This window comes from Somniosus microcephalus, chromosome 2 (genome assembly GCF_052327205.1).
Source record: "Somniosus microcephalus isolate GS21.2 chromosome 2, FLI_Smic_1.0, whole genome shotgun sequence".
NCBI lineage: Eukaryota > Metazoa > Chordata > Chondrichthyes > Squaliformes > Somniosidae > Somniosus > Somniosus microcephalus.
The window spans coordinates 272,069,249-272,094,388 of record NC_140988.1 but is presented as its reverse complement, the minus strand read 5'-3'; the positions used below and the strand labels follow the sequence as shown (position 1 = coordinate 272,094,388).

The 25,140-nt window shown below is 46.5% G+C and overlaps 1 protein-coding gene across 2 annotated transcripts in view; it reads right to left on the bottom strand.

Moving 5' to 3' along the window:
• cspg4ba (chondroitin sulfate proteoglycan 4ba) overlaps positions 1–24,908 on the bottom strand; it is a 186,542-nt gene extending 161,634 nt beyond the window's left edge. For both annotated transcript variants that reach the window (XM_085972375.1, XM_085972385.1), the window contains exon 1: positions 24,546–24,908. In XM_085972375.1, coding sequence (XP_085828501.1) covers positions 24,546–24,624 — 79 coding nt within the window. In that variant the 5' untranslated portion in view covers positions 24,625–24,908. The remainder of the gene's footprint in view (positions 1–24,545) is intronic.
• Positions 24,909–25,140: the final 232 nt, after the last annotated feature.

Here is a 25,140-nt window from a genome sequence, read left to right as displayed (position 1 = left end):
TTCAGTAGACCGCCTCAAACCGGCGCACCTGGACCTCGGCTTCCCGTTTTGGCCGGCTCTTCCCCGCGTTGGCGGCGGCCCCACAAGAGGACCAAGACACGCCAGAACCTTACTTCCCGGCCGCCGCCCCACCTTCGCCGGCAGCCCGTCCAGCCAGCCCACCGGCAGACCAGCCGACGAACCAGCCGGCCGACCTCCCAGACAGCCCTCCTCACACGCCAGATGGCCACTACAGTCGCTACGGCCGCTTGGTCAAACCTCCGCAGAGACTGACTTTTACAGTTAACGAGGATTCTGGGGGGGCGTATGTGGCGTTGCCACATTGGGGAAACACTGTGTGTATGTAGATAAACCTGTATAATCCCCTTTTAACTGCTGTATTCCCCTCCCCCCGCAAGACAGTTGCAAGCTGAGAGGAATAAGGCACGTTCAGACTTGCCTGCTGCTGATAGAAGGAAAACCAATCAGGTTCCAGCAGGTGACCAATCCGTGAGTCATCACAGGTTCGCGGGCTTCACGAATTCAGTACTGTATTGTGAGAGTTGGAGTAAAGACCTATTTCTTGTAGCTCGCTGTGTTGCCTATTTCTTTACACGGGAGACCGTAGTCCCCCACACTAGCTTAGATGCAGGTAGGAGAAGTGCTTCCTGAAGACCCTAGGTGGGCAAGGCTTCCCGCTGAGAGCCCTCCTGCCCCTCCTCCGCGAGCATCTTGTCCTCTTCTTCTGCCTCCACTCGAACTCCGTCATACTCGAGCGCAAGCAGCAATGCAAGTAGAGCCCCGTGACTGTGAGCAAGTGGTGTGAGCAGAACCCTTCAAATGAGAAGCAAGGCGTTCTCCAGTTGCAGCAACACTCCCTGTCACCTCAGTAACTTTAAATAATTTTAGAAAGCTCCAAACAGCTGCACAAACTTAGACAGAGCAAGTAGAAATCAAAAAGCAGGTCAGCTGAAGGCTGTTAATGATCCCTTTAACTAGAGCTGCTGGAGGCTCCTTCCTGCTGCTGAACATATGGTCAGCTGGTCGTGATTAGGACAGGGCATTAAATGGAGCGGCGACATCGAAAATGGCAGATCATGCGTCAAATCAGCGTTGAGCACTCATTGACGTCACTATCTGCTTCATCTAAATATCTGGAGCAAGCGCAGGCAACGGCAGCACTACCGACCGCCCCAAAATGGCGGATGCCACAGGGCCCATCAAAAGCGGGCAGAAGCGAGGCTGCCGCCATTTTTTCAGCAAAACTGGCCGGCGCTACACCTCCGAATTTTGTGACAATTGTCTTCGGACCTCGCCACAAACTCCGTTTCCTTGCCACTGATTCCATCCCTCTCCCTGACCACTGTTTTAAGCTGAACCAGACTGTTTCCAACCTTGGTATCCTATCTGACTCTGAACTGAGCTTCTGACCCTAATCCTCACCATCACGAAAAACTACCTACTTCCACCTCTGCACCTGCTTTAGCTTATCTGCTGCTGAAACCCTCATCCATGCTCTTGTTACCTCCAGACTCAATTATTCAAATGCTCTCCTGGCCAGCAACTCATCTTCCACCCTCCATAAACTAGAGCTCATCCAAAATCCTGCTTCCTGTATCCTAACTCGCACCAATTCCCGTTCACCTATCAGCCCTGTGCTCGCTGATCTAGAATAGCCTCCAGTCCACCAATGCCTCCATTTTCAAATTCTCATCCTCATTTCAAATCATCGCTCCTCCCCATCTCTGTAACCTCCTCCAGCCCTACAACCCTCCCAAGAACTGTGTTCCACCAACTCTGGCCTCTTGTGCATCCCCCACTCCTTTTGCCCCACCACTGATGGCCATGACTTCTAGGCCCTAACCTCTTGAATACCCTCCCTAAACTTCTCTGCCTCTCCATCTCTCTCCTCCTTCAAAAGACCTTCCTTAAAACCTATCTCTTTGACCAAGCTTTTAGTCACCGTCCTCATATCTCCTTCTTCAGCTTGGTGTCAATTTTTGTCCGATTACACACCGATGAAGTGTGTATGTGGGATCTTGCTGTGTGTAAAATAGCTTCCACGTAATAATCACCGAACATGAAAGCAATTCAGTGTATGTGAAACACTTTACGATGTTTGAGAGACATGAACACAAGTCCTCATTCTGCTCAATTGTTCATTAAAAATGCAACTACCTCATTTTCCATCTATTCAGTTAGAAAGAAAAGGCCTTGCATTTATATAGTGCCTTTCACGACATTAGGACGTCCCAAAGCACTTTACAGCCAATGAAGTACTTTTGAAGTGTTGTCACTGTTGTAATGTAGGAAATCAATAAGGCAAATTCAGTACTGGCATGCATTTGGAGGGTATTGAACTACAGGTCAGAACATGTTGCACTGACATTGTACAGATCCAGCAGGAGACCAATTCTGAAATATGAAGTGCAATTTTGATCACCATCTCATAAAAGATATAGGTGCGGAACGGTAGCATAGTGGTAATGTCACTGGGCTAGTAATCCAGAGGCCTGGACTAATGATCCAGAGACATGAGTTCAAATCCCACCACGGCAGCTGGGGAATTTAAATTCAGTTAAGTAAATAAATCTGGAATATAAAAGCTAGTATCAGTAATGGTAACCATGAAACTATCAGATTGTCGTAAAAACCCATCTGGTTCACTAATGTCCTTTTAGGAAGGAAATCTGCCGTCCTTACCTGGTCTGGCCTATATGTGACTCCAGACCCACAGCAATGTGGTTGACTCTGAAATGGCCTAGCAAGTCACTCAGTTGTAACTAACCACTACGAAACAAAATATTAAGAATGAAACCGGACGGTCCACCCGGCATCGACCTCGGCACCGGCTACAGACACGGCAACGCCACACACAGCCCAGTCAACCCTGCAAAGTCGTCCTCACCAACATCTTGTGCTAAAATTGGGAGCGCTGTCCCACAGACTAGTCAAGCAACAGCCTGACATAGTCATACTCACAGAATCATACCTTTCAGCCAATGTCCCAAACTCCTCCATCACAATCCCAGGGTATGTCCTGTCCCACCGGCAGGACAGACCCAGCAGAGGTGGTGGCACAGTGGTATACAGTCGGGAAGGAGTGGCCCTGGGAGTCCTCAACATTGACTCCGGACCCCATGAAGTCTCATGGCTACAGGTCAAGCATGGGCAAGGAAATCTCCTGCTGATTACCACCTACCACCCTCGCTCAGCTGAAGAACCAGTACTCCTCCATGTTGAACACCACTTGGAAGAAGCACTGAGGGGAGCAAGGGCACAGAATGTACTGTGGGTGGGGGACTTCAATGTCGATCACCAAGAGTGGCTCAGTAGCACCACTACTGGCAGAGTCCTGAAGGACATAGCTGCCAGTCTGGGCCTGCGACAGGTGGAGAGTGAACCAACAAGAGGGAAAAACTTACTTGACCTCATCCTCACCAATCTATCTGTTGCAGATGCATCTGTCCATGACAGCATTGGCAGCAGTGACCACCGCACAGTCCTTGTGGAGACAAAGTCCCATCTTCACACTGAGAACACCCTCCATCGTGTTGTGTGGCACTACCACCATGCTAAATGGGATAGATTGAGAACAGAACTAGCAGCTCAAAACTGGGCATCCATGAGGCGCTGTGGGCCATCAGCAGCAGCGGAATTGTATTCTACCACAATCTGCAACCTCATGGCCCAGCATATCCCTCACTCTACCATTACCACCAAGCCAGGGGACCAACCCTGGTTCAACAACGACTGTAGAAGAGCATGCCAGGAGCAGCACCAGGCGTACCTAAAAATGAGGTGACAACCTGGGGAAGCTGCAACACAGGACTACATGCAAGCTAAAAAGCGGAAGCAGCATGCTATAGACAGGGCTAAGCGATCCCACAATCAACGGATCAGATCAAAGCTCTGCAGTCCTGCCACATCCAGTCATGAATGGTGGTGGACTATTAAACAATTAACGGGAGGAGGAGGCTCCAAGAATATCCCCATCCTCAATGATGGTGGAGCCCAGCACATGAGTGCAAAAGACAAGGCTGTAGTGTTTGCAACCAACTTCAGCCAGAAGTGCTGAGTGGATGAACCATTCAGCCAATTCGATTCACTTCACGTGATATCAAGAAACGGCTGAGCGCACTGGATACAGCAAAGGCTGTGGCCCCGACAACATCCCGGCTATCGTGCTGAAGACTTGTGCTCCAGAACTAGCTGCGCTTCTAGCCAAGCTGTTCCAGTACAGCTACAACACTGGTATCTATCCGACAATGTGGAAAACTGCCCAGGTATGTCCTGTCCACAAAAAGCAGGACAAATCCATCCTGGCCAATTACCGCCCCATCAGTCTACTCTCAATCATTAGCAAAGTGATGGAAGGTGTCATCAATAATGATATCCAGCGGCACTTACTCACCAATAACCTGCTCACTGATGCACAGTTTGGGTTCCGTCAAGACCACTCGGCTCCCGACCTCATTACAGCCTTGGTCCAAACATGAACAAATGAGCTGAATTCTAGAGGTGAGGTGACAGTGACTGCCCTTGACATCAAGGCAGCATTTGACCGAGTGTGGCATCAAGGAGCCCTAGTAAAACTGAAGTCAATGGGAATCAGGGGGAAAACGTTCCACTGGCTGGAGTCATACCTAGCACAAAGGAAGATGGTTGTGGTGGTTGAAGGTCAATCATCACAGCCCCAGGACATCGCTGCAGGTGTTCCTCAGGGCAGTGTCCTAGGCCCAACCATCTTCAGCTGCTTCATCGATGACCTTCCCTCCAACAGGTCAGAAATGGGGATGCTCGCTGATGACTGCACAGTGTTCAGCGCCATTCGCAACTCCACAGGTAATGAAGCAGTCCATGCCTGCATGTAACAAGACCTGGACGACGTTCAGGCTTGGGCTGAAAAGTGGCAGGTAACATTCGCGCCACACAAGTGCCAGGCAATGACTATCTCCAACAAGTGAGAGTCTAACCACCTCCCCTTGACATTCAATGGCATTACCATCGCCGAATCCCCCACTATCAACATCCTGGGGGTCACCATTAACCAGAAACTTAACTGGACCAGCCACATAAATACTGTGGCAACAAGAGCAGGTCAGAGGCTAGGTATTCTGCAGCGAGTGTCTCGCCTCCTGACTCCCCAAAGCCTTTCCACCATCTACAAGGCACAAGTAAGGAGTGTGATGGAATACTCTCCACTTGCCTGGATGAGTGCAGCTCCAACAACACTCAAGAAGCTCGACACCATCCAGGACAAAGCAGCCCACTTGATTGGCACCCCATCCACCACCAGCATACCGTGGCTGCAGTGTGTACCATCTACAAGATGCACTGCAGCAACTCACCAAGGCTTCTTCGGCAGCAACTCCCAAACCCACAACCTCTTCCACCTAGAAGGACAGGCAGCAGGCGCATGGGAACACCACCACCTCCAAGTTCCCCTCCAAGTCACACACCATCCTGACTTGGAAGTATATCGCCGATCCTTTATCGTCGCTGGGTCCAAAATCCTGGAACTCCCTACCTAACAGCACTGTGGGAGTACCTTCACCACACGGACTGCAGCGGTTCAATAAGGCAGCTCACCACCACCTTCTCGAGGGCAACTAGGGATGGGCAATAAATGCTGGCATTGCCAGCGACACCCTGATCCCATAAAGGAATTTTAAAAAAATTAGAAAGTGTTTAGAGAAAGTGACCAAAATGATCCCAGGCTCCAGAAATTCACTGGAGAACAAACTGAAGAGATATGATATAGATCATTAAAATAAACAAAGGAAATAGATAAAGTGAAGTAAGCAAACTATTTAACTTGGCCAATGAGCATAGGACTAAAATTCACATGCCTTGAACAAAGTTAAATTAGAATAATCTTCTCCCCCCAACAGGATAGCGGGCATATAGAACAGGTTTGGGATCAATTGACACTTTTAAGGAGCTGAATTGACACCTTTTAAGAAAGAGGATCGAAGGTTATAGAGATATTAAAAACATAGCTTGATTTTTTTCTGGGAAGGTACAGTAAAGAACTTGGTGCTTCTCAAATTAGGGGATCAACTGGTGGTATGGGAGGAAGTCCAAGATAGAATAACGATATTTCGATTTTGCATGAAGCAGACATGCTGCACTAAGCAACCGTTTTTCCACTCAGAATTTTATGATCTTTAAGAAATGAAGAAACCAACAGTTGTGTGGCAGCCATCGACCCCTTCCCCTCCAAAAAGTGCTGGTTACTGCTCGGGAATGGCTTCACAGGCACCAATAGCCCCCTGGTGCCTTGCCCAAATGGCCAATCTTCATATGAGCCTAGGCAGTGAATATTGGCAGCTACTCAACTTCAGAGGGCATCATAACAGGATAAGATCCTGTTCTCACCTGATGTCCACAGATACACATGTTCTACCAGGAGATCATTGGCTAGCAATCAGGAGCAGGATCCCCGCCTCAGAGCCAAGGAACACAAATGGCCAACTGCCCCAGCTGAGTTGGAGCCACTTTCAAATAGGTTCCGAAGTCCTCCAAGCCAAATGCAAGATTAGCAGATTTCCAGACAACACTAAAATGGGGACAACAGTAGAGGTGTAAATGGGAATATCAGAATCAACAGCTGGTGTCCTAAAAAATGGGGGCAGAGGTTATGATCTGAAATTGTTGAACTCAACGAGTCTGGAAGGCTGTAAAGTGCCTAATAGAAAGATGAGGTGCTGTTCCTCGAGCTTACGTTGAGCTTCATTAGCACAGTGTAGGAGGCAGAGGACAGAGAAATTAGAGTGGGAGTGGGGCGGAGAATTAAAAATGACAGGCGACCGGAAGCTCAGGATCACACTTACGGTCTGAACGGAGGTGTTCTGCAAAGCAGTCACCCAATCTGCGTTTGGTCTCCCCAATGTAGAGGAAACCACATCGTGAGCAATGAATACAGTATACTAAATTGCAAGAAGTACAAGTAAATCGCTGTTTTACCTGGAAGTGTGTTTGGGGCCCTGGATGGTGGGAAGGGAAGAGGTAAAAGGGCAGGTGTTGCATCTCCTGCACTTGTCCGGGAAGGTGCCATGGGAAGAGTAGGTCATGGGGGTGATAGAGGAATGGACCAGGTAGTCGCAGAGGGAATGGTCCCTTCGGAATGCTGAAATGGGTGGCGAGGGGAGGGGAATTTTTGTTTGGTGGTGGGATCACACTGGAGGTGGCAGAAATGGCAGAGGATGATCAGTTGAATGTGGAGGCTGGTCAGGTGGAAGGTGAGGACAAGAGAAACCCTATCATGGTTCTGGGAGGGGAAGGGGTGAGAACAGAAGTGCGTGAAATTGAGGGCCCGGTCCACCATGGTGGAGGGGAATCCTCGGTTGAGGAAAATGGAAGACATATCAGAAGCACCTCTATGGAAGGTGGCTTCGTTGGAACAGATGTGACGGAGACAGAGAAACTGGGATAATGGAATAGAGTCCTTACAGGAAACGGGGTGGGAGGAAGTGTAGTCAAGGTATCTGTGGGAGTCAGGGGGCTTGTAGTGGATATTGGTCGATAGCCTATCCCCAGTAATGGAGACAGAGAAGTCGAGGAAGGGAAGGGAAGAGTCGGAGATTGACCATGTGAGGTGAGGGAAGGGTGGAAATTGGAAGCAAAGTTGATGAAATTTTCCAGTTATGTTAAAGTTGTACAATAGCTGGTTAGACCACATGGAGGGTATGGTGTGCAGTTCTGGTCACCACACTACATGTGCATGCTGGAGAAAGTGCACAAAAGAACAAAAATGATTCCAAGTGAAAGGGGAATGTACTACGAGGAAAGGTTAAAAAAAGCTCAATCTCTACTGCATAGCGAGAAGATCTTGTTGAAAAATATAAATTAAAAATAGTTCAGGCAAGGTAAATCTGGAATATTACTTCAAAATAAGGCAGTAAGGGCCAGTAGTCACAAACACAAACTAGTAAAAGGTAAACTTAAATCAGTAATCAGACAGAACTTTTACATTCAAAGGCTGATAAATTCTATGCTCGAATCGGGAACATAGGGTACGAGAGAGATGAGCTTCAGTGGCCTGTATAGCCTTTACTTATATTCAAATCTGTTTCCAACAGACCAGTGTTACCTCTGGTTTCAGTTTCCCTACAGCTATTTTCAATGGTAGTAAATACAACTGTATAGAATTTCCTTTGCTTAGCAATAGCCTGAATGGGTATGATGGGTGGGTATGATGGGTGCATCCATTTGAACGGAACAATCCACACTAGCAGCAAAACAAATACACAAACAGAATAAAATATAACATGAGAAGGAAAAAGCTGGGTCCAGTATCTCCAGTTAATGAGTATTAATATTGTGGTATTTTTTCTGTACAATACCTATTTATGTTATAGGGAAGAGCCTTGTTTCTAAAGGTGATAAATTACCATTTGCAGAACAGGTCTAGCTGTTATTCTTCAGTATATGCCACATTTTACAAAACTAGGATTTATGTTTGACTTTGACCTAATCTCTATGTTAATAACTATCAAGATTTAACATCATACATTATGCAACTCCTATTAATAATACAAATATACTCTCCAAGTTTCATTAAAAAAACTATTGGGGGTTACTGGTAAAGTGTGAACATTCACATGATTTATTGCCTCCTCATGCACCAGTACATTCATTGTTTAATAGAAAATTGTATTTGTGATCCTTTTCAAATCTTAAATGTACTCAGCATTTTTCATTGGTAACTCTCTTCATTGTAGAGCTTAACCTTCTAACATTTTCTCACTTGGGATTTTCTTGTTGCTCTTTTCTGCACTCTCCGATGCAAGTACATCCTTTTAAGTGTAGTTGCCAAAACTGTACAGAGTGCTCCACAATGGGTTCGACAAGTACATTATAGAGCTTCAGCAGAGGCTCTGTAGATTTGTACTCCACTGTTCTAGGCCTTACTTCCAACATTCTACTTATTTTGTTTTTCCAGTTTTTTGACATTGAAAGTGATGAGTTTAGTGCTACACCTTGATACCAATCTAATTCTCCGGGCGCTCACTTTATTCCTTCACCGTATATCCACGGCACAAATGTTTTAAATCAAGTGCTCTTGGAGAGAGCCAGCATGGGCGTGATGGGCCCAATGGCCTCCTTCTGTGCTGTAACCATGCTATGATTCTATTCTATGATTCAATATGCAATACTTTCCATTCGGCAGTTTTAATTTGCCATTTCTTCAACCAATTACACAACTGATCTAAATCCCTCTGCAAATTCATAACAACATCTTCCTGTTCCCTTTATTTTGTCATCAGCAAGTTCAACAAGCTTACAACTGGTTTCTGGTCATTGATGTAAATCAACTGCACCATAAAGTGCTGAGTTGGTATAACAACACACATGGAGAATTATATCCAGAAAGAAACATTCAATAAATAAACAAAGTACTGATAAGGCCATTCAGTCCACACCTTTTGCACACAAGGTATAACTTGCCTACCATGGCCTCATCTCAATGGGCCAGAAATTCCAGAACGGGGCTTGCAGCGCGTGCAAGCCCCGTATTTGCACTTACCCCGCGCTCCTGCCGATCAGCTCCAGGGACGCCTGCACTTGCAGAAACTGAAAGAAGAATCCCGGGCAGCGTATGACGTCATGCCGCCCAGGAGTGCAGCCAGCGCGGAGCCAGGAGCGTGCAGTGTAAGTGAGACACGCCCCTTGAGGTCTCAGTTTCACTGGACACGCCCCCAATGTTTCTGTCAAGCTGCTTTGCTTTTTTACATGCAAAGCAGCAGTTTAAATAGGTTTTTGGAAGTTTTTTGAAGATTTTGGCAACCTTTATAAACTTTTTAAAATGTTTACATTATTTTGAGTAATCTGAAGTAGTTTTAAAGAGAATTAAAGCAATTTAAAGACTTTTAAAAGCCCTAAAATAATTTTTTAAATTCCATTTATTTATTTAGCAATGTCGTCGTCATACGTGTCTTCACACTGTTCCCTTTGGGGAACTGTATGAAGTGGTGGAAGGATTTATGGCCGTGATTAACGCTCATTCCGTGACCGTAACCATCTTTGAACCAGCCATTAGGGCGGTTAGTCCTATGGCGGGAGGGTTTTACGGGCTCCCACAAGCTATACAAGGAGGGGGGGCCACCCACACCCACGGACGCAAATATCCCACTGGATGTCAACCCAGAATTTAGAGCCGGAGCTCCGACTCCACTTGCCGGGACTGTCTGGAGCGGGGTTCGAAACCCTACCCTGATCTGGCCCAGCGGCGGGGATCCTACCGCTATGACAAAGGCCCAATCCGATTAGCAACGTGAAATGGCAGCATAGGGCTCCAGTCACGGGGAGGGAAAAGGTGCAGGAAACGTATGGGTGTCACCTTTTGTGCGGAGTGGACCTTTTGCGTAGCAGTAAGCATCCCCGCCGCTGGGCCAGAAGGAGTAGGGTTTTGAACCCCACTCCAGACAGTCCCGGCAAGTGGAGTCGGAGCTCCAACTTTAAATTCTGGGTGGACATCCAGCGGGATACTTGCGTCCGTGGGTGTTGGTGGCCGCCCCCCCTCAGATGGGTTGTGGGAGCCCGTAAAACCCTCCCGCCATAGGACTAACCACCCTAATGGCTGGTTCAAAGATGGTTACGGTCACGGAATGAGCGTTAATCACGGCCATAAATCCTTCCACCACTTCATACAGTTCCCCAAAGGGAACAGTGTGAGGATACGTCCGATGATGACCTCTTGCGCAATGCACCTCCTTGGACCCTCAGTCACAGATGCGAGGGGGCAAGTCGTGCAATTGTTAAATTTTTTATTTTATTGACATGTAAAATGTTGGCCCAATAATTCCCTTCCAAATGCGCTAGTATGGTCGGGGTACTTACGCATCTGGCCGGATGAAATGCCGGTTTTCAGCATGCACAGTGCATGTGGGGAAAACCGGCATTTCCTGTCCTCTGAACGAAGGGGTTCAGAGGCAGAACGCGTGCGACTGCACAGGCAGCGCGTGCGCAGTATAATTCGCCGCTTTCATTAATGCTTTCAGTGAGGTCCAGTCATTACAACTTACACATGAAAAAAGCATGGGTACAGTTGCTCCAGAGGCTGCGGAGGAAGATATTTCTTATCGTGGAGCTTCTGAAAGTATGTATGTCTGTATATATTCCTTTGCGTGTTATGTATATATTCCTTTACTTATGTGTATGAATGTATTATTTAATTATGACTATCAGAGAAAGTAACTTATTGGAAAATCATAATTAAAAACATACATTCATACACATTAGTAAAGGAATATAAAACATACATACATATACGTAAAGGAATATATGTGGACATACATACATAACTCATTCTCACATTCCATTCACACAGCCACAATTGCTCCTTCTACCTACCGTTCTGAAAACCCTTTTAAAAAAAAAATTTTAACTTTTAAACTTACTTAAAATTTCTTAAAATAACTTCCCTCCCTTTCCCAAACAAAAATATTGCATTTCAAAAGCTCCACGATAAAATATATCTTCCTCCGCAGCCAATGAACAACTTTACACTTGCTTTTTTCAAGTGTAACTTCTAAGGACTTAACCTCACGGATTTCATGAATGAAATCCACGAAGTTCACTGCGCAAGCGCTGCCTGTGCAGTCGCACGCGCTCGAGGTCTGGAAATGCCGGCGTTCCCCGCATGCGCTATTCATGCTGAACGCCGGCATTTCCAACGGCCAGAAGCGTGAGTAAGCCGACCGTACTCACGCTTCTGGCCTGGAATTTCTGACCCAATGTATTTAATCTCCTGAGGGAGGTGAATTATCACAGGCAAAACTCCCAAGATAAAGCTCTGCGAACCATCTCTGACCACCTAAGGTCACCAAGTAAAGCTTATCAGTCTACTAATGAACCACCACCGCCGCCAGTCACCCCTCCTAATATCTCTTTCTTTGGTTAATTATGCCTCTGAAGTGCCTTGGGTCATTTTTCTATGTCAGTCAAAGGCAATATATAAATGCAAGTTGTTGTTGTATGCATCCACAGTTCTCTGTCTTCTCCAGCTTGAGAATTTTACAGATCCAACATTATGGGCTCGATTTTCCAAGCCCCGAGGAGGCGGGTTTGGAGGTGGGAAAATTGCAGAATCGGGGGGCAGAAACCCATCCAGCCCCCAACCCGCCTCCGTGCCAATGTCCCAGGAGGCGGGTACCCGACCTGTGCTGGGAGCCACCTCCCCGAGGCGGGAAGGGGATTAGTGCCAATTAACTGCCTGTTAACAGGTAGTTAACAGGCAGTTTTTTGCCTAATCCCTATTTTTAGCCCTGAAGCGTGGGCTGTCCGACGGCTCCGAACCACGCCAAGTTAGCGAGGTGGGCCGTCGGTCTGCAGGGGTTGGAGGGGTCGAGATGTCTGTTGTGCAGGTGCGTGATGGGTGCACGTGTGCGGTAAGTGTAAAGTGTTTTAATAAGTTTTACTTACCTTTACTTTCTCCTGCAGGCTTCCTTCCTTCAGGTCTCAGGAGTCCCTCAGCTCACCGGCACAGAAAGCAGAATGGCCGCTGAACTGTCAAAAGCTGCAGCCTCTGCTTTCTGGTCTGGAGAGCTCTCTAACTGAGTCGGAGTAGAAGGACTCTAGTTAGAAGACAGATTGTCAGTGTTTGACAGCTTCACAGAGCTGTCAAACGCTGATTTTTCATCTGTCAAAAGCTCGACAGATGAAATGTCAATCGCTGACGTCACCAGTAACCAGGTGTCCCTTAATTGGCCTGCTGAGCCCGCTGGGCGGACTCAACAAGGTCAATCAAGGGAAAGTAGCGTGGGTTGGCCACAAGTTGATGGAGGCGGGACTACAACCCAAAAAGTGGGAGTCCCGCCTCCAAAAGCTCCCCATTGACAAAATCGAGCCCTATACCTCAGGTCTGCCAGACCTCCATCATCATAAGCAGGTACTGGTACCTTAATGTATAGCAATGCCCATATATGGCAAGTCTATCTGGACACGACCATATTATGTCTAGACACAATATTTTATATTCCAACAAAATTATATACTTGACTGAAAAGCTAAAGAGAAAACTATGTGACAGCCAAGTATATTTCCTTACTGGAATGTAAACAACTTGAAACACGTTTCGGCAAGAGACATGCTTCTGAGTTTACAGGCTATAAAGTAAGAAGCTATAAAGCCAAATTTTTATTTCAAATTTGTGATTAAGTTGACAGGAGCAATAATCGCTTAAATACTTTTGTTAATGCAGCCTTTCAGTACAATAAGTCAAACAATGCCAAGATAAAATAATGTGCATAATTAAATATTATTTGATAAATATTCCCATCACGTAAATGATCATTTGTAAACTGTTGCTTGGTATAATCTCAACTTTTTGAGAGAACAATTCTCGCATTTGGTGTCACCGTCACTAGTTCTCAGACAGGAGTGATGTAGATTAAAAGAAAGACTTGCATTTATATAGCACCTTTCACAACCACCAGGTGTCCCAGAGGACTTCTGACTCAGAGGCGAGAGCGTTACCAACTGAGCCACAGCTGACACTAAGGTAATGAGAAAGGATTAAAAAAGCTGAAAAGGACAGATCCTTGACCAAAGCTAATAGGCATGGTGTGGAGATGCCGGAGTTGGACTGGGGTGGACAAATGTAAGAAGTCACACAACACCAGGTTATAGTCCAACAGTTTTATTTGAAATCACAAGCTTTCGGAGCGCTGCTCCTTCGTCAGGTCAAGTGGAGAGATGCATAAAGACACAGCTTATATAGTCAAAGAATAATGCCAGACGATTACAGGTAATCTTTCTAACTGCCATTTGTCGCACCTCGGCAGAGAGATAATCACAGCGATCAAAGGTGTGAATGGTGTCCAAACAGGTCAGTCAGGAAAACATTACATCGAAGAACAATGAGGTGGGGTCACAAGGGGTCAAATGTTGCAGATGCTGGGGTCTGTATGAAAAACAAAAAACAGACCGAAAAACATTTTTTTTTGCTGGAAATCACAGCAGGTCCGACCGCATCTGTGTAGAGAGAACAAGCCAACGACGACTCGAGTCTGGGTGACCCGACGTCAGGTGGGGTTACATGTAGCGTGACATGAACCCAAGATCGCGGTTGAGGCCATCCTCATGAGTGCGGAACTTGGCCATCAGTTTCTGCTCGACGATTTTGCGTTGTCGTGTGTCTCGAAGGCCGCCTTGGAGAATGCTTACCCGAAGATCGGAGGCTGAATGTCCTTGACTGCTGAAGTGTTCCCCGACTGGGAGGGAACACTCCTGCCTGGCGATTGTTGCGCGGTGTCCGTAATAGGGGCTATATAGAAACACCTCAATTCATCTATACTAACCTCATCTCTTCACTGTTCAGTTTAATCCATTTTTTTGTTGTTGTTAGAATTTTTTACAAAAAGGGTTGCATGTCACAGATCTGTTTCCTTGCATTTTTGTTCAGTTCAATTGCACCCTTTGTACTACCATTTTGTACTATCTTTCTATAGTGTTTCAATGTTGAACCACATAGCCAAATCAGTAGAATATATGGTCAGAGAAAGCTGAGACTAAACTGTATAGTGCTCTGGTCAGATTGCATCTCGAGCACTGTGTCCAGTTCTGGTTGCTGAGACATTTATGCATTTGGAGCCCAGCTCAGTGAAGAGTTGCATGACTGATCTCTAGTGTCATAGGTCTGAGTTATGAGGAAAGATTTAAAAACTTGGGCATTTTAGCTTGAAAAGAAGGCATCTGGGAGAGGATCTTGTAGAGTTATGCAAGATAGTTAGAGATGGAAAAGGTAAATCCGGAATATCACTAAGTTAAATAATCAGAGTAGGACAAGGGGACATAATTTCAAACTATAAAAGGCAAATTTATGACTAATGGCCAGGAAATTGTTCTTAACAAAAACAGTGAACAACATATGGAATAGATTTCTAGAAATAGTGGAGGCAAAAAGCCTGGAATCATTTTAAGAGTTGGATACTAAAATGGGGGAACTTTAAGAACTTTTTGGGTGGATGAATTAAGATGGGCTGAATTGCCTTCTTCATCTGTAGCTACCTTATCAGCTCCTGTAAACAAGGCAGGCTGAAAATCTGATGGAGGATGTTATCAAAAGTTATAACGACAAGTATAGGCAAGGGTAATGAAATACTCAATGTAACACTATATACCTGTGCTGTTGGGACAATGGGCATGCATCTGAGGAATGCAGCTGACTAAGTTGAGCAATGTTCATTGAAATGTTATGTTGTGGCAGAGCCACCAAGGGGACTCTGATCTTATGTACATAATTAGCTTTAACTAATTGTCAGCTACAGAATGAATCTATCTCTGTTCATATTATCACATGTACATAGCGTGGTCCCTTTAAGACTGAGACCCAACGCGATGACGTCATCACGTGATCCTCCAACGGCGGGAAAATGTGATGACGTCCGACCAGGGAGGGGCTCTAGTCAGTCCTCGTGGAGCTAGCAACCAGTACAGACCTGTTATCCAGCTTTCCATTGTTTTAGTGTTAAACAAACGATGTTTAATACTAATAAACAGAGTTTAACAGACTGACTCGATCTCAGTCCTTTAGTTAGGAATCTAGCCATTCCTACAGTGGTGACCCCGAATTTTCGTGGACAATTTTCGCGAAAGCAGCGTAACGAAACATGGAAGCACCGCCGTGGCTTTGAAGCTCCCACAGTTTTGGGAACAACATGCTGCCTCCTAGTTCGTCCAAGCAGAAGCACAATTCGAACTCCGTAACATCGCCACGGATCAGACCCGCTACCTCCATGTGGTCTCCGCACTCGACAGCTCCACGGCCGCATGGATCATCAGCCTGCTCGAAAACCCCCAGAGGCCAGCATGTATGATGCTCTTAAAGCACGGTTAATACAAGTCTTCGGACTCACGAAGGCAGAGCGAGCCCGCCGGCTGCTCGCTATGCCCGGCCTGGGCGATTCCAAGCCATCTGAGTTAATGAGCCAGATGCTCACGCTCCTGGGCTCTGAACCCCAATGCTTCCTTTTTCGGGAGTTATTCCTGAGTCAACTCCCCGAACAGGTTCAAGCCGCTCTCGCTAGATCGGACACTGCGGATTGCGCAGCACTGGCTGCAGAAGCAGACACGGTTTATGCGGTCACGCAGCAATACTGCTCCGCCACGAGACAACCCTCCTCCGCAGATGCTGCCCCGACGCCTCCATCCCCCGGCTTGTGTTTTTACCACGCCCGTTTCGGCGCGAAAGCCAGAAGCTGCCGCCCTCCTTGCAGTTTCGCACCTAAAAAAAAACAGCAACCCCGACAGCAGCCCCAAAAAAGGAGGATCGAGTTTAAGGTACGGGCCGCGGCCGCGATGGCGATTGGGAATTCCGGGAAGCTCCTCTACATTACCGATTCCCTTTCGGGCCGGCGCTTTTTATGCGACACCGGGGCGCAGTGCAGCATCCTTCCCGCCTCAGCACTTGACATCCAGTCTGGGAGGCACGGTCCCGCCCTCGAGGCAGCTAATGGCGGGGCCATTCGTACCTTTGGCAAACGGCAGGTCCGGGTGTGCTTCGGCGGACAACGGTTTCTGTGGGAATTTATCACAGCCAAAGTTTCACAAGCCATCCTCGGCGCGGGTTTCTTATGCGCCAACAGCCTCTTGGTAGATGTCCGAAACCGTCGACTGATCAACGCGGCTACCTTCCATTCCATTCCGTGCTTCCGCAGTTCCGCACCGGCCCATACTGTCTCCTGCGCGTTACCTTCGCCGGACGAATTCACCCACCTACTAAGTGAATTCCCGGAGCTGACCAAGCCCACTTTCTCCGCCTCGGCAGCTAAGCATGGTGGCCAACACCACATTACTACAACCGGCTCCCCAGTGTATGCACAAGCTCGGCGACTGGAACCCGGTAAGCTCGCGGCAGCGAAGGCCGAGTTTGGCACGATGGAGCGGCTGGGGATTATTCGCCAGTCAAATAGTCCCTGGTCCTCACCCCTACATATCGTTCCAAAGCCCGGCGGCGGATGGCGGCCATGTGGGGACTACCGTCGACTGAATGATGCAACGACGCCCGATCGGTACCCGATCCCGCACATTCAAGACTTCTCTGTCCATTTGGCGGGAAACTCAATCTTCTCCAAGGTTGACCTCGTCCGGGGCTACCATCAGGTCCCCGTACACCAGCAGGACATCCAAAAAACTGCGGTTATTACTCCCTTTGGCCTGTTCGAGTTCCTCAGAATGCCTTTTGGGCTCAAGAACGCCGCGCAGGCCTTTCAACGACTCATGGACTCGGTCCTGCGGGATCATCAGTTTTTATTTGTCTTTGTCTATCTGGACGATATCCTGATAGCCAGCTCCACCAAAGCGGAGCACGTCGACCATCTCCGCACCCTTTTTCGGCACCTCAGCCAGCATGGCCTCAATCAACCCGGCCAAATGCCAGTTTGGCCTACATCAGATTGACTTCTTGGGCCACCGCATTACCCAGGAGGGTGCAATCTCGCTGCAGTCAAAGGTCGAAGCAATTTCGGCATTCCCGAAGCCACAGTCCACCAAAGCCCTCCAAGAATTCCTGGGCATGGTGAACTTCTATCACTGCTTTGTGCCGAAGGCAGCACAACTCATGCAGCCCCTCTACGAGGCCCTCAAAGGCAAGATGGGAAAGGATGCAATAACCTGGACGGCGGCAATGGATGACGCTTTCGACAACACAAAAACCGCTCTAGCCAATGCAACTATGTTGGCGCACCCTCTGCCAGGAGCCACCATCGCCCTCACCACGGACGCTTCCGACTATGCCATAGGCGCCGTGCAAGCACAGTGGGTCAACGGGTCGTGGCAACCACTGGCATTCTTCAGCCGCCAACTCCGGCGTAACGAACGCAAATATAGTACTTTCGACCGTGAGTTGCTGGCACTGTTCCTGGCCATTCGCCATTTTCGTTTCCTGTTGGAGGGACGTCCCTTCACTGCGTTTGTAGATCACAAATCACTGACTTTTGCAATGGCCAAGACCGCCGAACCGTGGTCGGCCCGACAGCAGAGACAGCTAACTTACATTTCGGAATTCACGACAGACATCCAGCACGTAGCTGGCAAGGACAATTTGGTAGCCGATTGCCTTTCTCGCGTGCCCGTACGGGCAGTCCAGTTGGGCATCGATTATGCCCTCATGGCCACCGACCAAGCATCGGAGCCTGAAACGCAGTCGTATCGCGCCGACACCTCTAGCCTCCAACTGGCCGATGTGCAATTCCACGCAGCAGGCACCTTGTTGCTCTGCGATGTCTCCATGGGGGACCCTCGCCCGATCGTTCCAGCTGCCTGGTGCCACCAAGTCTTCGGTGCCATCCATGGGCTTTCGCACCCGGGTGTGAAAGCGTCCCAAAAATTACTGTCGGCTAAGTTCGTCTGGAGAGGAATGCGTAAGGATATCCGCGACTGGGCTAACACCTGCGTCGTCTGTCAAAAGTCTAAGGTGCAGCGCCACATCAGGGCCCCATTGGCCACGTTCGCTGTACCAGAATGGCGATTCGACAACGTCAACGTGGATCTCGTCGGACCGCTGCCACCGTCCCAGGGTTTCACACACATTCTAACCATGGTCGATCGTACTACCAGATGGCCCGAGGCAGTACCTTTGGCGTCTACTACGTCTGCCGATGTAGCCAGCGCGTTCCTCTCCTCATGGGTCGCACGTTTCGGCGTTCTGGCGGATATTTCTTCAGACCGCGGTCCACAATTCTCGTCCGAGCTCTGGAACGCTGTGGCCCAGGGTCTTGGCACCAAACTCCACTGCACTACGGCCTATCACCCACAGGCAAACGGTTTGTGGGAACATTTCCACCGATCGTTAAAGGCATCGCTGAGAGCCAGCCTCCAAGGCGCCGGCTGGGTGGATAAGCTTCCATGGGTCATGTTGGGGCTGCGCACGGCACCCAAAGAGGACCTGCAATCATCTGCCGCAGAGCTCGTGTATGGTCAGCCGCTCCACGTACCGGGAGATTTCCTGCCGCTTCCCACCGCGCCATGGTCTGCGGCCGACCAACTCAGCAACCACCGGGAAATGGCCAAGGCTTTCGCGCCCATTCCGACTTTGCATCACGGCCTGCCATCTTCGCACGTTCCAGCGGAGCTCAAAAACGCTGAATTCGTATTCATTCGGCATGATGCCCATAGGGATCCGCTCAAGGCTCCCTACACAGGATCTTTCCGCGTAATAGAGCCCGGCGACAAGAGTTTCTCGGTTGACATCGGTGGTAAACCAGACCACATCTCCATTGATCGTCTCAAACCGGCGCATCTGGACATCGACCGGCCAGTAGAGACTGCACAGCCGCCACGCCGTGGCCACCCTCCAGCTGCACCCACACCAGTCCAAAGGCTCCCATCCGCCAGCCCGCCCGCTGTTCAACAACGTTCACTCCGAGAATACAGGAGTCGCTCTGACAGGCTTGTCAGACCTCCGAGTCGATTGACTGTTACTGTTAAAGACAATTCTGGGGGGCGCATGTGGCAGAGCCACCAAGGGGACTCTGATCTTATGTACATAATTATCTTTAACTAATTGTTAGCTACAGAATGAATCTGTATCTCTGTTCATATTATCGCATGTACATAGCGCGGTCCCTTTAAGACTGAGACCCAACGCGATGACGTCATCACGTTGATTACATGATCCTCCAGCGGCGGGAAAACGTGATGACGTCATGACGTCCGACCAGGGAGGGGCTCTAGTCAGTCCTCGTGGAGCTAGCAACCAGTACAGACCTGTTATCCAGCTTTCCATTGTTTTAGTGTTAAACTCTGTTTATTAGTATTAAACATCGTTTACTCATAGACTCGATCTCAGTCCTTTAGTTAGGAATCTAGCCGTTCCTACAATGCTACATTTATATTAGTGTTGCTGTAGGTGGCAGCCCTGACTTCAGGGGCAGCACTGCAATATAAATAAAGTGGTCCTCCTGCAAGTGACAGAAGAACATAAGAAATAGGAGCAGGAGTAGGCCAGTCGGCCCTTCGATTCAATAAGATCATGGCTGAACTTCTACCTCAACACCACCTTCCCGCATTATCCCCATATCCCTTGGTTCCCTTAGTATCCAAAAATCTAGCGATCTCTGTCTTGAATATACGACTAAGCATCCACAGCTCTCTGCGGTAGAGAATTCCAAAGATTCAAAACCCTTTGAGTGAAGAAATTTCTCCTCATCTCAGTCCTAAATGGCCGACCCTTTATTCTGAGCCTGTGACCCCTAGTTCTAGACTCCCCAGCCAGGGGAAACATCCTCCCAGCATCTACCCTGTCAAGTCCCTTAAGAAATTTATACGGTTCATTGAAATCACCTCTCATTCTTCTAAATTCTAGGGAATATAGGCCTAGTCTACTCAATCTCTCCTCAAAGGTCAATCCCCCATCCCAGGAATCAGTTTAGTGAAACTTTGCTGTACTCCCTCCAAGGCAAGTATATCCTTCCTTAGGTAAGGAGACCAAAATTATACACAGTACTCCAGGTGTGGTCTCACCAAGGCCCTATACAATTGCAGTAAGACTTATTTACACTTATACTCCAATCCTTTTGTAATAAAGGCCAACATACAATTTGCTTTCCTAATTGCTTGCTGTACCTGCATGTTAACTTTCTGTGATTCATGCACAAGGACACCCTGGTCCCTCTGAATACCAACATTTCCCAATCTCTCACCATTTAAAACATTTTCTGCTTTTCTATTTTTCCTACCAAAGTGGATAACTTTACAACTCTTCACATTATATTCCATCTGCCATGTTCTTGCCCACTCACTTAACCTGTTTATATCCTTTTATACAGCCTATTTGCATCCTCCTCACAACTAACTTTCCCACTTAGCTTTGTATTGTCAGCAAACTTCAATACATTACACTCAGTCCCCTCATCTCATGGAGGTACCATAAAGAGGTGTATTTTTTGTGCTGTTACCATGTAGCCTACTGATAATTTTGGAATTAAATTATTTTACTTTATTGCAAAAGTAAACAAAAGCTTTTAAAGTATTGAGGTAATAATTCTAATTAAATGTCTAGGTTTTCTTTAACTGGTGCATTCTATTTATATATAAAAATGGAGATAACAGTTTTTGTTTCAAATTAAATACTTGTTAACCCTCCTAAACATCTCTTCTCCTTCTGGCTCCACATCCATTGCTTTGTCTTCTTTAATGTAAAATGCTGTTAGATGTCTTTCTTCATGTGGATGTACTATAGAAATGCAAGGTGTTGTTGTAAAATACATATATTCTTGTTGCACACTATAAAATGTACGTTAGCTTCAAGCATTGCAGCTACATTCTTATTATATAAATGTTAAATCAGTCAAAAGTTCTAAGATTTTCCATCAAGAGTAATGCAGTTATCATCTTCACAACTAATGAAATGTAGTTGTTATGTTGACAAACAACAGGCAATTTATGCACAAGGTCCCACAAACAATAAATGAGATGAATAACCAACTAATCTGTTTATGGTGACGTTGAGTGAGCAAAGAATGTTTCCCCAGACAATGGGAAGACTCGCTGCTCTTCTTCAAATAATGTTTTATGTCCACCTAAACAAGGATATGGGGCTCTTGGTTTAATATCTCACCCAAGAAATGGCACCTCCGAGAATGCAGCAGTCCCTCAGTACTGCAGTGTGCAGTGAACTGTCAGCCTACAGTATATGCTTATATCCTGGAGTGGAGTTTGAACCCACTCCCTTCTGGATCAGAGGCAAGAATGCTACCAATTTTAGAGTCCTTTAGGCAGATAAGCATCTTTCATTCAAGCCAGGAAAAGAACCCCGAGAGCTGTTTGTAAGCCCAACACCCTGAAAAAAAATGCACCACTATGAAAAATGGAAACCTACACAACCAAGCCAACTGGATAGTCACTTGGACAAACAAGTGCCCTAACAAGAGGGTGAAATCGGTCTACACCAGTAATGTGAAATTTGTTCATAGCGAATCAATAGCCCATTTTACACCACGCCCGGTTTTCATTTTCATTGAAGTCTTACACTATAATGAATGTCTACCAGCAATTGCAACAAAAAAAAATCAAACCAAAGAACAACTATAGCATTGGGAAGTAACAGCAATGTGATGGCCCAGATTTTAACAAAATGTCATCGACCTGAAATGTTAGCCGTTTCTCTCTCCACAGATGCTGAGTATTTTCAGCACTGTTTTTATCTCTAATTCAATACGTTGCTTTGTGGTGCAGTTCAGAAAGGATTGAGCCAGAGACTTGAGTGGCAGTTGTATCATGGCAAAACGGCAGCATGCAGCAATGTCTGTGAATATCTTTGAATCCTTCCCTAGCAGTCACGAGCTTGCTCAGGGTGCGCACAGTTGCTAGGACATGGTTTAAACAATCCTAGACTCAATCCCTTGGCTGTCCTGCTCAGGTTTAAGCAGTGCGAAGAGGTAGACAACTTCCACCCTCCCCAACATGCACTTAGCAGCTTTCCGCAAACGCGTCATCCCTTTCAATCGATTTCCTTTTTTGGCCAAACAAAAAGTGGGGGAGTTGAAAGATATGCATAAAATCCAACAAGTAAAATGACATTGTACATTTAAAAACCAAGTGCGTGTCAAATCTTTTTGGGGAAACACGTTTTTAAAATAGTAAAACTGATTTGTATGTACGTATTGCACAGAATACACCCTAAACCGAGCCCGAAACCAAGAGGCAACACTTCTCATAAATCTCAAAAATTGTTACTAAACGTGAATCTAATTTGAAGAACTGTGTGGCATTCTATTCCCACCATCCTATCTTAACAAGCAGAGCTGCCGATTGCTTCGCAGTGACCTTGCTTGTTCAGAAAAATGGGTTTCTGCTATCTCCTTTCTGTTAACGCTGATAAGAGCGAGGAAGGTGTACGAGATCTGTGCGAATTTTGACTTCAGCAAGTTAGAATCAACTGGTTTTTAGTGAGGGAAATGCATTGTGTGTGTAATAAAACCAAGCTTTAAGAGACTGTTCAGATTCCTAAACATATTTAACAATAGAAGTCATCGGTTCAAAATCATTTCATTTGGCTCAGGTGACTGAAAGTTGTTGTTGTTATAAAATTTGCCCATGGACAAAAAAGTCATGCTCAGAGAAGATGGTGGCCCACTTAGTACAAATAAAAATTAGAGGGAACATTGCTAGACAGGCTAATGGACTGCTTATTGATTAGTCTTTGGGGAAACAATTTCAAAGCCTCGCTCAACAGCATTTGAATCACCTTCTGTTTCACTGCCTTTTTTCCCCCCAAACTTGTGCAAATGCATTTTGCTTTAAAATACAGCCCTTAAAAGCCAATTTTATCCCACCTCCCAATCATTTCTGCAAAAATATGGTCAAAGAAATCCAGAAATGTGAAATCCATTTTCAAGAACATAAGTCATGAAGATGCATTTCCCTGCATTTCCAAAGATAAGCTTATTCAGAGCAATATCCAATGAAGATTTTTATGCTGATAAATGGAGCATTGTTCTCAAAGTATGGCTATGGTGTCATGAAAGACAGAGGGAAGGTAATGATGCAGGACTGTCAAATAGCCAACTTCTTACTCCAGCACAAATCTATGAGCTAGTGGGCTTGTGTGTCTTTAAATGGAAATACAAAAAATTAATATATGTGACCTCTGTTTCAAAGATTGCAAAACTATTTTGTGATCCTTCAAAATCTGTCTGAAAATGTCAGTGAGCCAACCACCTCCTTCAATGACATCTAAGGAATTCCAATATTTTGCAACAGATTTGACAAGTGATAACATCTGAAAGGATGTCAAGATCAGAATCAGCAATGGCAATTCAATCCTCCAGTCAGCTGTGGAAAACTGGAAAGGCAGCAAATTACTCCGAATGCTAAACTTCACTTGTCAAGGTTCCTAATGTTACTCGTCATCTTGTGTATTTGGACGGCATAGATTGTAATAAAGATGAAAAGTAACTGAATTTTGTTCTTTCGTTACTCCACAGACTCCTCAATACTACCAAGAAACAGTAAAAATACAGCAATCACAGTGGAACCTAAAACCACTGGACTGACAGCTGGTGAAATTACAGCTGCGGGGCACGTGCTGGAGGGTCCATAAAGGGGGTTTGAGTGGCTCATTTACTGAGTGGAGCTCATAACCTACCAGTAGCTTAACTATTTAAATACACACATGTACACATACCAGCTGCATTAAAAACTCAGTAAAAACATACTTTTTGTACTTTTTTGATTAAACTGATCTGGACTCTCAGTACTTTTTATGAACATATTGTGCATTCCTCTTCACTTTTTCTAGATTTTCTACTATTATTAAATACAGATAAATACCATGTAAAACAAATATTTTAACCCCATACTGTCCCTATCCTTTTAAGGCAACAGATAACAACAATGACGATGGGTTGACCTTTTAACGGTCAGGACAAGCCAATAATTTGGAAACTACAACAACGCTAGCAAATAGGTTTAGGGAGAGAAAAAAATGCCACAACAGACGAGAAATCATTTGGTGGAAAAGTTTGTAAATAGAAGCTCTCTGGGAACAAGCCTGCATTATTCCCTGAGGAACAGTACTGCTTGAGTGACTTGGCAACATCCGAGCTACAAATGCTTACCTCCATAAGCAAGCCCGGCCGCAGACACAGATATCCCCAAGAAGAACAGGGCACTTCCTAACTTCCCCGAGAAGCCCATACTTGATCGCAGAGTTGCTGCAAACGTGCTTTGTTACATTGTCGATCGCAGTCCGCCTCAATCAAAGCCTAGGCTCTGCGCTCGCGCCGTACCTGCTCCGTCCCCACAGACGCACGGCGTCAAACCGCGTCTCACGTTTCTGCTTCAGCGGCACCGCCCCTATTCAGCTGTGCCAGTCAGTCAATCTGTGCCACCACTCTTCTGATCAGAGCTATCTGCTCGGAACCGCTCCAATATCCAGGTCAAAATTGTGAGGATAAAGTAATAAAATTGTTTACAGTCAGTTCTCCGGTGTTTTTTTTAGAAAAACCTGAAGGCTCTTTAATCTGGCCAATGACACTTGGGAGGAGTGGGGATGAGGTGCTTCAAAAGGCACTGTATATAAATCAAGGTGACAAATGAGTGGGTTGGGCTCCGCCCCATCCTTCAACTCTGGTGTGCACTTAGCAAATTGTCTAAGAAACAGCTTGGAAGTCTTAGCTGGATATTCATAAATACAAAAGAGTGACACCAAAA